The following is a 13,889-nucleotide window of genomic DNA, read 5'->3' as shown; positions in this document are numbered from 1 at the left end:
TAGCCTTTCTGTGCTTCAATTTCATCATCATAAAAGGGGAAGAATCATAAGTGGAACCCTATGAAAGTGCCATTTTTGTTGGTCAAAAACTGGTTGGATATTGACAATTTAATGTGGTTCAATTTAAGTTCCTACTATTTAGGACTGTTATGAAGATTAAATGTGCTTATTTATATAAAGTACTTAGAACAGTAACAGGCATAAAATGGGCACCATACTCATACTGGTTTAAATTTTTTTTAATGTTTATTTTTTTTGAAAGAGAGACAGAATGTGAGCGGGGGAGGAGCAGAGTCAGAGAGGGAGACACAGAATCTGAAGCAGCCTCCAGGCTCTGAGCCGTCAGCACAGAACCTGACTCAGGGCTCAAACCCCTGGACTGTGAGATCATGACCTGAGCCAAAGTCAGACACTTAACCTACTGAGCCACCTAGGCTCCCCGATCCTGGTTTAAAATGAATAAATAAAAGAATGAATTACTGGTATATTATTGGATAGATGTATGTGTATAAATAAACAAAACTGGCTGATAAACATTATGTAGTGATAGTTATCATAAAGCTTAACACTTGTCAGAACTTAGATGTAATGAACACAAAGCCGATGGGAGCTTATTTGTTTTGTATAAAGGATACTGATTTATATACACCTGTTCCCAACTGGACTTCTGTTAATTTTTGTAACTGCTCTAATTTCTAGCACAGTACATGGAATGGAATTTAAAAAATCAACAAATTGTTTACTGAATGAACAAATGACCAATTAAATGAATGACTGCATATGCACATGCCAAGGTTGTTTTGAGGCCTGACTTGCTCCTGTTTCAAAGTCCTAAGGGCAATTTTTAGCTTCCAAGCACATAAGAATCAGCTCAAGTTCTGACACCCAGCCAGACCCACTTCCTTCTGAGTGTTAACTTTCTCAATCAGATAAACTAAGCCTGGAGACATCAGAGAAAGATCTCCATGAATCATCTTCACTGGTTCAAAGTATCTTAGCAAGCTGCATGGGGACCAGCCTAGGCTCCCTAAAGTTGGTGACAAGGCATAGCATAGTTTAATAATTGGAGAGATCTGGTCTGCAGAGAACCAATGTCAGGCCCATCTCTCACGGTGATGCCAGATACCCAATTTCTCAGACACAGGAGATCACATCCTTAAACTCATAATGTGCCAAGACTGGGACCACATGAAGAAGAAAAAACAAATTTCTTACAACAAAAGACAAAAGAGCCAAGACTTACCGGGAGGCAGCGGTAAAAACAAACTCTTGGTAGCTTCCAGAATCCTGGTCATGATGTGAAAGACTTTAAATTCAGCTGCACTGGCCCTCCCACTGCTGGGTAAAACAACACAGCCACAGTCAGCCAAGGGTTAATCTCTAAAACCCTGTTTGTAGGGGCACCTGCGTGACTCAGTCAGTTAAGCCTCTGACGCTTGATTTTGGCTCAGGTCATGATCTCATGGTTCGTGAGATCGAGCCCCATGGGGTTCTGTGCTGACAGTGTGGAGCCTGCTTGGGATTCTACCCTTCCCTCTCTCTCTGCCCTTGCTCCACTCATGTGCACTCTCGCTCTCTCAAAATAAACAAACATACATTTAAAAAAAATCTGTTTTTCTAAGCAGTGGCTCTGAGTACCTAACAGAGATGGAATTCATGCTAATGGTGAAAGGCTAGGCCCTGCTGAAAGCCTCATGAGTATGATGGCGACCATCAGTCTAAAGCCTAGAATTTAACCAGACAGAAGGCACATAAATGATAAATGGTATTAATTGAAATTCTCCTTCCTAGCAGTCCTGAGCTCACACGTCCCTCCCTCCTCATCAACCACGTGTCAGGGAAAGAGGATGGGTGAAGTAACAGGGCGATTCCCTAAATACTGAGTATAGAATTAAGATAGACAGTGTCAGGGCTGGTGACAACTGCTGTCAACTGTTAACTTCCAAAAAAGCTTTGCCCAAACAGGCAGCAATTAGGGTTGTTTTAACTCTTTGCACACCTTGATAAGAGAGAGCAAGAGATACTTGCGTACAAGTGGGGAACACAGGGGTGAAGACTGTGTTTTCTCCAACTGGTTTCCATTATCTGGCAGACGAGATCCAGCTGGAGGATAAAGACAGCCTGTTAGCCTTTGCCCATACCCTCTCCCTCAGGGGTCCCTATAGCTAGCCCTCTGCAGGCCTGATGGGCACGTTCAGGGCAGCTGGCATGTGGCCTGTGCCCAGACACAGAACCAGCCTTTCTGCAGTCCGTTCTGAGGCACTGGAATCCAAAATGGAAAGACTGAAAATGCACACCCGAGTCTAACAGAGACCCTTCTGTCTATGCAGGCAGTGCCCCAACTGAGCTTCCCCAGCCTGGTTAACAGGCCCTCAATCATAGGCCCTCTGCCACCAGCGAAGGTCAAGTCCAACTGGATTTGTTCTAGGCCTGGTACATGACAAAGGTCAGCGGCTGACAGTGAGAAGAAAGGAGACACAGAAGAGAATGGAGGTCCTGAGTGTCGACTGTGGAGTAAGACTGCTTTCAAGTCCAGGTCATACATTTGACTAGTTTGTCAGCAACAGAGCAGTCTCCATGGGGCTGTTGCCAGCCATGAATCCATGCACTACACGTGTAGGCTTAAGGACGGGGGGCACAGGGGGCAAATCAGAAAGGATCTCCATATAGGCACAGGCATAAGAGTTTATTCTCAGTGACAGAGATTCTCAGTTTCTCTTTGGCTGAAATCAGGTAAGATAACTCATAAGCAATATAGTCTGGTTCTGCAGCAACTCCCTCCATTTGTTTTAGAAAGCCTGTTCAGCCACCCTCCTGAGAGGATTGGGAGACAAGGCTGTTTGCTGCTGGGCAGGAGCAGGTGGATTTGGCCTCCATCAGTGGCAGCCAAGTCAGAAAGTCACGGGTATTGAGTTTTCTGAGGCTACAGCTCTACCACTTCTGGTCCTATTAGTTCTGGTGGTTGTTAACACAAACTGCTGTTAAAAGTTTTATGTGGGGGCGCCTGGGTGGCTCAGTCGGTTGAGCGTCCGACTGCAGCTCAGGTCACGATCTCACAATCTGTGGGTTCGAGCCCCATGTCGGGCTCTATGCTGACGGCTCAGAGCCTGGAGCCTTTCCGATCCTGTGTCTCCCTCTTCTCTGTCCCTCCTCCACTCTCACTTTGTCTCACCCTGTCTCTCAAAAATAAATAAATGTAAAAAAAAATTTTTTTAAAAAGTTGTATGTGATTAACTGCAAGGAAGCATGACACCTGAACAAAAATCCTTTAACACACTGGAAGGTGAAATTTAAAGTCAACAGAAGGAATGATGACAAATGGACATGTTATATAATTGTGTTATTAAAGGACAAAGAAAGCAAGTTAATGTCAGCATGGGAAGATCAAGAACACGTTCATAAATTGAGTTCCTGGGTATAGTTTTACTACAAAGAATTATTATTATTTAAGAAAGTTTCAATGCCGGAGAACCAGAGCTACTCCGTTGGTTAAGCGTCTGATTCTTGATTTCAGCTCAGGTCATGACCTCACGGTTCATGAGTTTGAGCCCTGCATTGGGCTTTGTGCTGACTGTGTGGCGCCTGCTTGAGATTCTCTCTCTCTCTCTCTCTCTCTCTCTCTCTCTCTCTCTCCACCCACCATCCCCCCCCCTCCCCCCGCCACACACACACTGCTTGTGCTCTCTTTCAAAATAAACAAACAAATTTGGGGGGAAAAAAAGACGAAGAAGAAAGTTTCAATGCCCTGCTTGTAAATATCAATATATGAGGATTCCAACCTCACCTAATGTATTAAAACCTGTGAAATTCAAAGATACTATTTAAAAAGACACTGGTGAGGGGCGCCTGGGTGGCTCAGTCGGTAGAGCATCCGACTTCTGCTCAGGTCATGATCTCGTGGTCTGTGAGTTCAAGCCCCGCATCAGGCTCTGTGTTGACAGCTCAGAGCCTGGAGCCTGTTTCGGATTCTGTGTCTCCCTCTCTCTCTCTGCCCCTCCCCTGTTCATGCTCTGTCTCTCTCTGTCTCAAAAATAAATAAAACATTAAAAAAAATTAAAAAAAAAAAGACACTGGTGATTGTAATAAAGGCAGAAAACTATAAAAGGTAATAAAATTAAACAAGAAATTCAATCAGGGCTATATCTAATACACACTGGTCATTTGCATACTGTTCTTACCCAAACTTGGAGAAATGGAGTGTTCTTTCTCTTTATGTGAATTTAAATACTTCAAGAAACTGGTCTACCACACTCTTTCTAGGTTCTTAGTAGGGTCACGCCTGAACTCCATACACTTTCTGAGAGACTCAAGACTGCCTCAAAATTCAAACTGGTCACACCACTTCTATTTACACATGGACTGGTGTTATTAATTTGGATCACACAACTTCAGTGAGTGACTACTGGCTACTGAGTAGATAAGCTACCAATCCCACCAGCAGATTCTAATGTGGGAGTATTTACACAACTGAGCTAGAATCTGGCCTAATTGAGCTGTTAGGCACTCATTAAGAATTTAAGTTCAAGTTCTCTCATGTCTTCATAAACCTCCATGTACAGAAATCATTACCTATGGTTTAATAAGGAGCTAGAAGATGCCAAGATGACATATGACATATGAACATTTGGCAACCATGCCAAGTTCATTACTGTTCTATCCTTCCATGAACATAAAAATCACCATTTGAAGGAACTGCAATAAACTACTTTCATAGCATTGCTTTTTTGGTTCTTTGTTCCCTTTATTCAATCTCCAGCACCAAATATACTGGTTTGAGGACAGGAAATCTGTAAAAAACCTAATCTGAAAAACTGAACCATATACTGGGAGCTACATACTGGGAGACCAGGGTGGAAGGAACATGATAGAGAACAAAAAAGCAAAACTAACCAGTTTTGAAACATAGTCCAGAACCATCTGTTCAATTTTCTTCTTTTCTACACCCTGTAGGTGTCTCAGAAGATGGTCTTTTAGCTCAGACACCATCTGAAAACAGGATACAGATTAGATAAGTCACAACCTGCCCACTCACACCTGCTACTGGTTTAAACTAGATCCATTTATTAACACTCTTTACCAATATGAAAAATACTGGGTCTGAAGGTCCCACCAGCAGAAATGTACAAACCTATAGTGTTACTTCAATAGGCATAAGTCAAGGGCACCAATGTTCTCCTCAAGAGGAACTACTGATGATTCCCTCAGTGAGCAGCCAAGAACCAGATTCCCAGCCTTAATTAGAATTCTCCAGAGAAGCTGGGCAAAACCATTAACTTAGAAGTCTTTGAGATGTACCAGATGGTTGAAGTCTAGTGCTCCCAGCCCTGGAGAACTAAAAGGAACTACTCTAATCATAGAACAACTGGGAGTTGGAAGGGGGGAGGCATGGTGTGGGACCTTTGGAAGGACACAGGCAGGAGTAAAAAGGAAATGCATCAGGTACCTCCCTCTGCGCAGTGGTTACAGACACTGAATAAAGCCCCTACATGGAAAAGTAATGAACTTATTGATTCTACTGCCTCCAAACAGGCTCATATACCTACTCTGTTCTTGGAGCTCACCAATCAGTGTGGCATCCCAGCCCTCCCCACCTTTTGTTTTTCTGTCTCCTTCCTTTCTTTTCCCCTCCCTTTTGCCTAGATGCCCTACTCAGCTAGATGCCCTCCTGGCTAGAGAGATTTTTGCATGAATAAACACCATGAGAATCATACAATTGACATTATATGTGCACATATCTTCTATTTTAGCAGATTTGCATGTATAACATCCTAAGCAAAACTTAGCCTGTGGCATTCTGGGCCATGTGTTCATCAATTAGGCTTAAAATTTTTTGATTTATGACTACTGCATGCTTTTTTGTGCTTTTCAATTTTTCTATAATAGCCATAAAGATGAAAATTTAAGTCACCCATAATCCTATCATCTATGTTAACATTTTGAATTTTTTATTTTCCTTTTCTCTAGTGTGCATATTCATTCTAATGTTTCCTAATTTGTTTTTTTTTTCATATAATAGTTTATGCCACTAAATATTCTTAACCACATAGGTTGTGATGGCTGCACAGTATTCAATTTTAGGAAAGTACTAGAATTATTTATTCCCTTCTTATACATTATGAGATGCTTCTTATGCAAGTGTTAATAGTACTGAAAAAAATCCTTATACAATATTTGTTTGCCATATCCCCAATTATTTTCTCAGGCTAAATTCCTAGAAATGGAATTTGTTGGGTCACGTACTTAAGGTTTGTAGAGACACTGCCGAAAGACACAGAGACACTGTGGTTATACTAATTTTTAGCCACATCACATGGGACTGCCCAATTTCCCATATGTTGGACTTCGTAATTTTTAAATTTTTGACAATTTGATACACACATACATAAATTTTTTATATTAGACTCTTTAATCTATCTAATATTTTTGTTGGTTTATGCTATAAAGTAGTGGTATTTGGAATAGGGGGACTTCAATGGTCTTTTCCAAATAGCCAGTCATTGATTGAAAATTCTTTCTTTCCATGGTGATTTTTAAATGCCTCATTTATCATACACTGAACATTCAGATTAAAACTAGAGTCTCCTGATGGTCTATTTTGTACAAGCACCACATTGTTTCAATTATCGTAGCTCAACAACATACTTAGCTATCTGGCAATGCTAGTTCCAGTCCTCTTTGTCAAGTGAGTCACTTGGTCAACTGTCAGAGAAATTTCATTGGCTTGTTAGTTGTAATTTTATTAAACCTAGAAGCTAAGGATTTGGAAATGGAATAATGTTTTTCATTTACTTTTCTAACTGGTTAATCCTAATAAAAAAGAAAATAAATTTAGAATCACCAGCTTATTAACTTTTTCCTTATTATTCCCCATTTCCCCAGTTGATTATTTTATTTGTTTGTTGCACTGGACAATCATAGCATCTTCTTTTACTTTTGTTTCTTATTGCACTGTATAGAATTTCTAGAACAATATAAAATTTTAGTGAAAATAGCAAGGATCCTTAACTTCCTTCTGATTTTAACAGGAATGCCTCCAACATTCCATTAAGAAGGGTGTTAACCATTAGTATTAGAATATTTTTTTGCCTAATTGATGTATTACAGGAGTGGGATTTTACTTTTATCAATTTTAAGCACCTATAAAGATGATCTTTTTTTTCCCTCTTTGACCTAGTGATATGATGAATTACATTAATGTATTTGCTAATATTAGGCCTTCCTAGAAAAAAGCCCACCTGACCATGCCATATTCTTCAAATGGACAACTGGAAAATATTTTAATTAAGCTTGTGGTATCTATGTTTGTAAGTAAAAGTGGTCATTGTTAGATTTTGGTTTTAAGGTTATGCTAGCTTTCTAAACTGACTGAGAAGCTTCCCATTTTTTTTCCCCCCAAAATAATTTACATAGCATGGGGATGATCTAGATCCTTAAGATCTAGATCCTTAAGCCAGTTTGAAAGAACTGACTCATTAAATAATTTGGTGACTTTTTTGGAGATAATTTTTGACAATTTTTCCAAATTATTTATGGTTATTGTGCTTTCAAGGACTTCTGTTTCTTCTTGGCTCAAGTTTGGTATTTCTCTTTATTAAGGAAAATTTAACTGGAATTTTCAAATGTGTTTTTCTCATATTTTAAAATTTTCCGTAATTTAACGTAATGGATTACCCCATTCCTAAGCCTGTACAGTATTAAAAATATTTTATTAAACTTTTCAGATGTCTCTTTAATCATTTTTTTAAACATATTTTGGGTTTATTTACCAATTCCGCTCTTACAGTAATTTATATAACTCTCTTTGGTCTTCCTACAGTAGGACTTCTTGAGAAAGAATGCTTTATTCTGTTGTGTTTTAAACCCCAAATACAAATGCCACAGAGACATTGTTCTTCCCTTGTTTCAAAAACTCAGTGGAGTACATTTCCTTATGATGTTCCATAATTATATATTTTGGGGGTGACTGATTTATGTATGTCTCTCCCACTAAACTATAAATTCTAAAAGTGCAGGGGTGCCTAGGTGGCTCAGTTGGTTAAACGTCTGACTCCAGATTTCAGCTTCAGGACCTCATGGTTCATGAGCCCAGCGTTAGGCTCTGTGCTGACAGTGTGGATCCTGCTTGGAATTCTCTCTCTCTCTCTCTCTGCACCCCCCGCCACTTGCACGTGCGCTCTCTCTCTCTCTCTCTCAAAATAAATAATTAAACCTTAAAAAAAATTCTAAAAGTGCAGAAATCTTATCTGTGTTGCTTAACCACTGACCACACAGGGCCTACAGGGCTGATAACACCAAATGTTAAAAGAATGAATGAATGGGGCGCCTGGGTGGCGCAGTCGGTTAAGCGTCCGACTTCAGCCAGGTCACGATCTCGCGGTCCGTGAGTTCGAGCCCCGCGTCAGGCTCTGGGCTGATGGCTCAGAGCCTGGAGCCTGTTTCCGATTCTGTGTCTCCCTCTCTCTCTGCCCCTCCCCCGTTCATGCTCTGTCTCTCTCTGTCCCAAAAATAAATAAAAAACGTTGAAAAAAAAAATTAAAAAAAAAAAAGAATGAATGAATGAATGAAAAGAATGAATGAAAGATAAGGTTAGCATGAGAAGTACAATCTAGCCCTTTCCCCTTTTCTTGAAGCCTATCATTTCCCAGCACCCAAATGGCCCACAGACCGCTTACCAGACCCATAAGCAGTCTCTGGTGGTTGTCCTCCTCCTGGAAGAGGGGTGTTAATCTTGGCTCTGAAATTAAACAGAGCACGAGTCAAGCAGAGTGGTTTTCAGAAAATGGGCTAGAAGAAGAGAAATCAGCCTGGGTTTCCCTTCTCTGACTTATTGGGAAAACTGAACACTTTGTTGATAGGATGAAATTTTTCATTACATGTGTGACCTATTCCTACAAGCTGAACTTATCACTCAGGTGATACGCAGCTCTATTCTAACAGAGGTAGAGACGAGGAAAGAAAGAAAATGAGGAACACATTTCCCAACACCAATAGGATCTGGCTTTGATTCCTCTTCAACATGAAAACTCACCACAAAGAACCTCTGCTTCACTGGTGTCAGGGAGACTTGCGTCCTCTCTTACTGCCAAGGAGGGCACAACTCAGGGACAGGGACTTGGTGAAAGGATCGCATGACTCCCTTCTTTGTGACCCCCTGTAGTTTAGTGACCTTGAGAGTCACAGAACTGAGGGGACCTGTTAATTCCTGCATCAAATAATACTAACTGAAACAAGTTATCCAACTAAAAGGTAACTAGATCAAGATGGGAAAGTGACAGGGAAGGGGCAGGCAAGCACAGTCTCACTAGATGTGCCCTCACACTCCTCTAACAGCACCTGGGTGCCCTGCTCCTCCTCTCCTGCAGCACCTGAGCCACAGCACCTGTCAAGAGAGCAGAACTTCCCCGCTCAGCAGGCTGGTGACCCTATGTGGGATGGCACAGAGGCCTCTTGACCCCTTTGGATAAATTCTACTGGATCCTACACAACCTTCCTGATTTAGATGAAGTCATTCCAAACTTGACTCCAGCAGTCCTGAATTTCACACAGATTGTTCTGTTTCTGTTAGCAATGACGTTCTTCCTAGGAAACTAGTACAAACTAAGCACGTGAGAGGAAGGGACAAGTCCCTAATGTGCTCTCAAAAAGGATACTGGTCACAGGATGCAAACTGGCCAAAAGTACAGGGGCAGGAGTGACGGACACGACAAAATCCTGGACAACCAGCAACACTTCCCAGATTGCAACATTCCCAGCAGTACGTGGAGGGTGAGCATGAATCAGACACATTCACACCCTGGCCGCTGGGCAGGACTCTGGCTAGTGGCAGAACCCCCTGGCTTCAGGCACGGATGGCCTGGTAACACAGGCTGAGGATGGTTCCCTTGGGGCTGTTCAGTGAGCACAGGCTCTGTTGGCCTGGGCTGGATGACAAGTTCACTATCATGGTTCACATGGGCTGTGCACACAGCTGCAGGATGTACCCCAACACACTATATAAAATAATTTCTGTTAGGGCCACCCAATATGTACCTAAACACCCGAGCCTATAAAACAACAGTGGGATGTAAAAATAACAGCTTTTCAAATGGAGGCTGGCCTCTATGAGGCATGAAAGAGTTCCAGGGGCAAAACTACAGAAAACTTGTACCCGGGTATGCTTAACATTCTCTTCCCCCGGTTTCACCTGGACAAACACCCTGTTCATCAAGACTTACCTCAGACATTGCTCCCTCTGGGAAGGCTTTTCTAACCTCGCTCTCTTCTCCAATCACCCCCACTCCTGACCCACTCCCTCCCCCATTATGGTTCTATAACACCTGTCACCTGGTTTAGAAACCATGTGTTAGCACCTCTTCCTCACACATTCATGACAAAGCAGCCACCTCAGGTATCCCCTGTACCAAGTGCTGTGCTGTATGAGGCACTATAAACACCAGCCCATTCACTCTCATTTTCTCCTCACCTTGCCCTGAAAAGGACAGCGCACAAAATGAATAGACGGCTTGCCCAGGAGCACACTGAGAGCGCTGTGGACAAACCGGAAGTCAAGCCAAGTTCTGTCCAGGTCCAAGCCTGTGCTCTTCCCCCATAACCACACAGCTCACCCAGAGACTCCTCATCTTTGTACCCCTATGGCCTAGCCTAGTGAGTGCCCAAGTGTTAACCAAGTCACAGACTCTCGCATGATCAGCCTGCTGGAAGGAAATCAGCTCTAGGCCAGGGGAACTGCTCAAGTGCATCCTGTGGGTACAGCCACAGGGCATGGTAATTAGATCAAGTCCATGAAGAAAAATAATGAAAACCACAAGGCTAACACTGAAGGACTGGCCCAGCTAAAGTACAGTCAGCAGCTGCCCCTGCAGGTCCTGGTGGCAAGACAGACAGGGAAAGAGCTGGGTGGTCCCTCTAACAGGAAGATATTCAAGGGTACTGCCTTCATTACACTATTGGGTGTGATTTTCTTGCCAACTCACAGTGGTAGGAAAGACAGTGTTACAAACCAAACACTGACATCCAGAAGGCTTTATTATAGGTCTTTTCTTACCCAAATTCCTTGCTTCTAGGTTAGAAATCACCCTACAAAGAAATTAGCCAATGTTATTCACATATAAAGATTAAAAAAAAAAAGCCACAATACCATACAAAGACATCCTCCATAAAAACCACTGCAGAAACTGTTCTCAGGTCGCTGAAAACCTCAAACACTTTAATCAACTTGGCAAAAGCCACATTAGGCAATTATAAGATCTCAAAACCCTTTAGTGCAAACAATGACAATAATTCAGAACAATCGCAGCTCTCAGTTATTAGAAATAATGGGAACAGAAAATAGAACAGGGCTGGAATGGGGCCTACACTTGTAGCACTCTGAGATGACTCATCTATCCAGAAAATGTGCTTTCAAAATAAGAGCCAGTTCGTCAGTCCACTGACACTTTTTAAATGAACCTACTGTCTCTACCCACCTTAAAGTGCTCAGTTAGTAAGAGCTTTATCACTTATAATTCATCCGTCCTCTCGATGAAAGTCTACAAGGTTTAACACATACAATTTTCCCACTAGAAACTCCAGCACTGAACTCAAGAATAGGGCCCAGGTGGCTGCATTCAATTAAGTTGACAGCATCATCTGAGGGTACTCAACAAAAGTAAGCTACTTCCATGAAAGTTACCCAAAAAAGGAATCGCAAAAGATAGCCATCTTATAGGAACACCAATCCCTAATTTTACTTACTTCGTTGCATTATCAAGAATATTCTTCACATACACCATGGACCTTCTTCTTCCTGTTTTCTAGAAGGGAGAAAATGTCAGAAGTGTGGAAGGTAGAGGTTTTGTGGGTGACATTTTTCACACTAAGGACATAATGCAATATAGGAAAGAAGTATAATTTTAGCAAAAAAGAAATATACTTTCCAAGTAACCAAAATACCTAGGTTCTTAAAAATTAGTTTAGAAAACAATGTAGTCTGAAATTATTAGATTTATAGGAAGGTGCAAGTCAACTACACACTGTTGTGTTATACACAACAAAACTACAATTATATACAATGCTAAAGAGAGATTTCATGTACTCTCCACCCGGTCTCCCTCAGTGTCTCCATCTTCTATAAACAACTATAGTACAATATCAAAATCGGGAAACGATGTCGGTAAGATGAGGGTATAGTTCGATGTCATTTCATCATATATGCAGATTCATGTACCATAGTGCACCACCTCAATCAAGTTATGCAACTGTTCCATCTTTCCAAAGATCTCCCTTGTGCTGCCCGCTTTGTAGTCAGTCCCAGCCACTCTTGTTTCAACTATCCCTAATCCCTAGCAACCACTAATTTGGGAACACCTAGATTTTTAAATCAAATTTTAACTATACAAGCACTGCAAGAACCCGTGTTAAGACCTGGAGGTTAATCCCATTTCTACTATGAATATGCTGTGTGTGTCCCTTAACCTCTGTGCACTTGATTTTCCTCCTCAAGAGAATAGAGAGCAGAGAAGCACTTTGGTCTTCCTGCAACAATGCAAAAGGACCTGGCAACTGGAGAGACCTGCAAATTTAAGCCAGCCTCAAGACTTAAGGGCATCACCTCATCAAATGTACTACGCTTTTGCTTTTTGCTTTATTCTTATGAATCCACACAAACCTCTTCTGAGATCAGGCTGTGCCATTCTCTCCTGACCATGCTGTTGTTATAGTGCAAGTGTGGCTTGGAGTACTTAACATATTCCAGGTTGGAGTTCAGTTTTTCCCAGTAGCCCTTAAAACTATGCACCTGTAGGAGACAAAAACATTGGTGAGCTTGAGAAGCAGGGCCTGTGGCCCAAACTACCCGGTAAGGATCACTGGAGCCTTGCTGCAAAGCTGGGCTTGCTTTACTTCCTCAGCTCTCATAGGGTAGCATTTATGAGTGAATTCTTCCCACGAAAGATGGCATTTCCCTCCTGAAAGGAATTCTAAATTGGAGAGACTTGGGGTGCCTGGGTGGCTCAGTCGATTAAGCATCTGACTCTTGATTTCGGCTCAGGTAATAGTAATACATTTTTTTAATGTTGAAGGATATATTGACACAAATTGCTTTTAAAGTTTTAAATTTTAAATTTAAGTATAATTAACATACAGTGCTATATTAGCTTCGGGAGTGCAACACAATGATTCAAGACTTCTATATACGAATCAGTGCTCACCATGGTAAATGTAGTCACCATCTGTCATCAAACAACATTATTACAATCTTATTGACTAGATCCCCTATGCTTTCTTGGTGTTGAGCTGTAGAAGTTCTTTATATATTTTGAATATTAACCTCTTATTGGACATATTCAGTAGATCGCCTTTTTGTTTTGTTGGTTTCTTTTGCTGTGCAAAAGCTTTTTATTTTTATATTGTTCTAATAGTTTATTTTTGCTTTTGTTTCCCTTGCCTAAGGAGACATATCTGGAAAAATGTTTCTGTGGCTGAGGTCAAAGTATATACTGACACAAACTGTTTTCTTAAATCAATGAAGATAGATTTATGATACACTTTCTTGCCAAAATATACGTGTTTATAAAAGATAGGACTGGAGCCAAAGGTGCAATGTGTAGCCATAAAACAAAGTGAGCTAATGCCTAGTGTGGTGACAGACTTGGCTGCATTGCAAGAAAAAAAAAAAGAGAATTTATACAAAATATGTCTCAACCAAGAAAAATGCCCTTACGTTAAATAATAGCACATTATCCAAATTCTTATTGGAAGTCCATTGGTTCAAAATGAATTTTGGAGTATCAGTAAATTACATAATAATATTCACTTACTGTTTTAGAAGGCTGAAAGGCCCATCCAGCCAACATCCCTTCTCACAGAGACAAGAAAAACTATGTTCAAGAAAAGGGCATTTCTAGGGGAAA

The 13,889-nt window shown here is 41.2% G+C and overlaps 1 protein-coding gene across 18 annotated transcripts in view; it reads right to left on the bottom strand.

Moving 5' to 3' along the window:
• GSAP (gamma-secretase activating protein) overlaps positions 1-13,889 on the bottom strand; it is a 259,405-nt gene that overhangs the window by 60,432 nt on the left and 185,084 nt on the right. For 12 of the 18 annotated variants that reach the window (XR_009260539.1, XR_009260538.1, XM_058725310.1 and 9 more), the window contains 7 exons: positions 12,647-12,775; positions 11,734-11,792; positions 11,045-11,076; positions 8,673-8,734; positions 4,891-4,986; positions 2,000-2,103; positions 1,244-1,338 (listed from right to left, as the gene is read on the bottom strand). Coding sequence is in view for 15 of the 18 variants with exons in the window: in XM_058725310.1 (XP_058581293.1) it covers positions 1,244-1,338; positions 2,000-2,103; positions 4,891-4,986; positions 8,673-8,734; positions 11,045-11,076; positions 11,734-11,792; positions 12,647-12,775 (577 nt within the window). In the remaining 3 variants the exon portion in view is untranslated. The remainder of the gene's footprint in view (positions 1-1,243; positions 1,339-1,999; positions 2,104-4,890; positions 4,987-8,672; positions 8,735-11,044; positions 11,077-11,733; positions 11,793-12,646; positions 12,776-13,889) is intronic. The other 6 variants (XR_009260540.1, XM_058725319.1, XM_058725320.1 and 3 more) reach the window with 1 other exon arrangement.

This window comes from Neofelis nebulosa, chromosome 4 (genome assembly GCF_028018385.1).
Source record: "Neofelis nebulosa isolate mNeoNeb1 chromosome 4, mNeoNeb1.pri, whole genome shotgun sequence".
NCBI lineage: Eukaryota > Metazoa > Chordata > Mammalia > Carnivora > Felidae > Neofelis > Neofelis nebulosa.
Note: the sequence above shows the minus strand (reverse complement) of the source record. Positions and strands in the feature narration are given on the sequence as shown.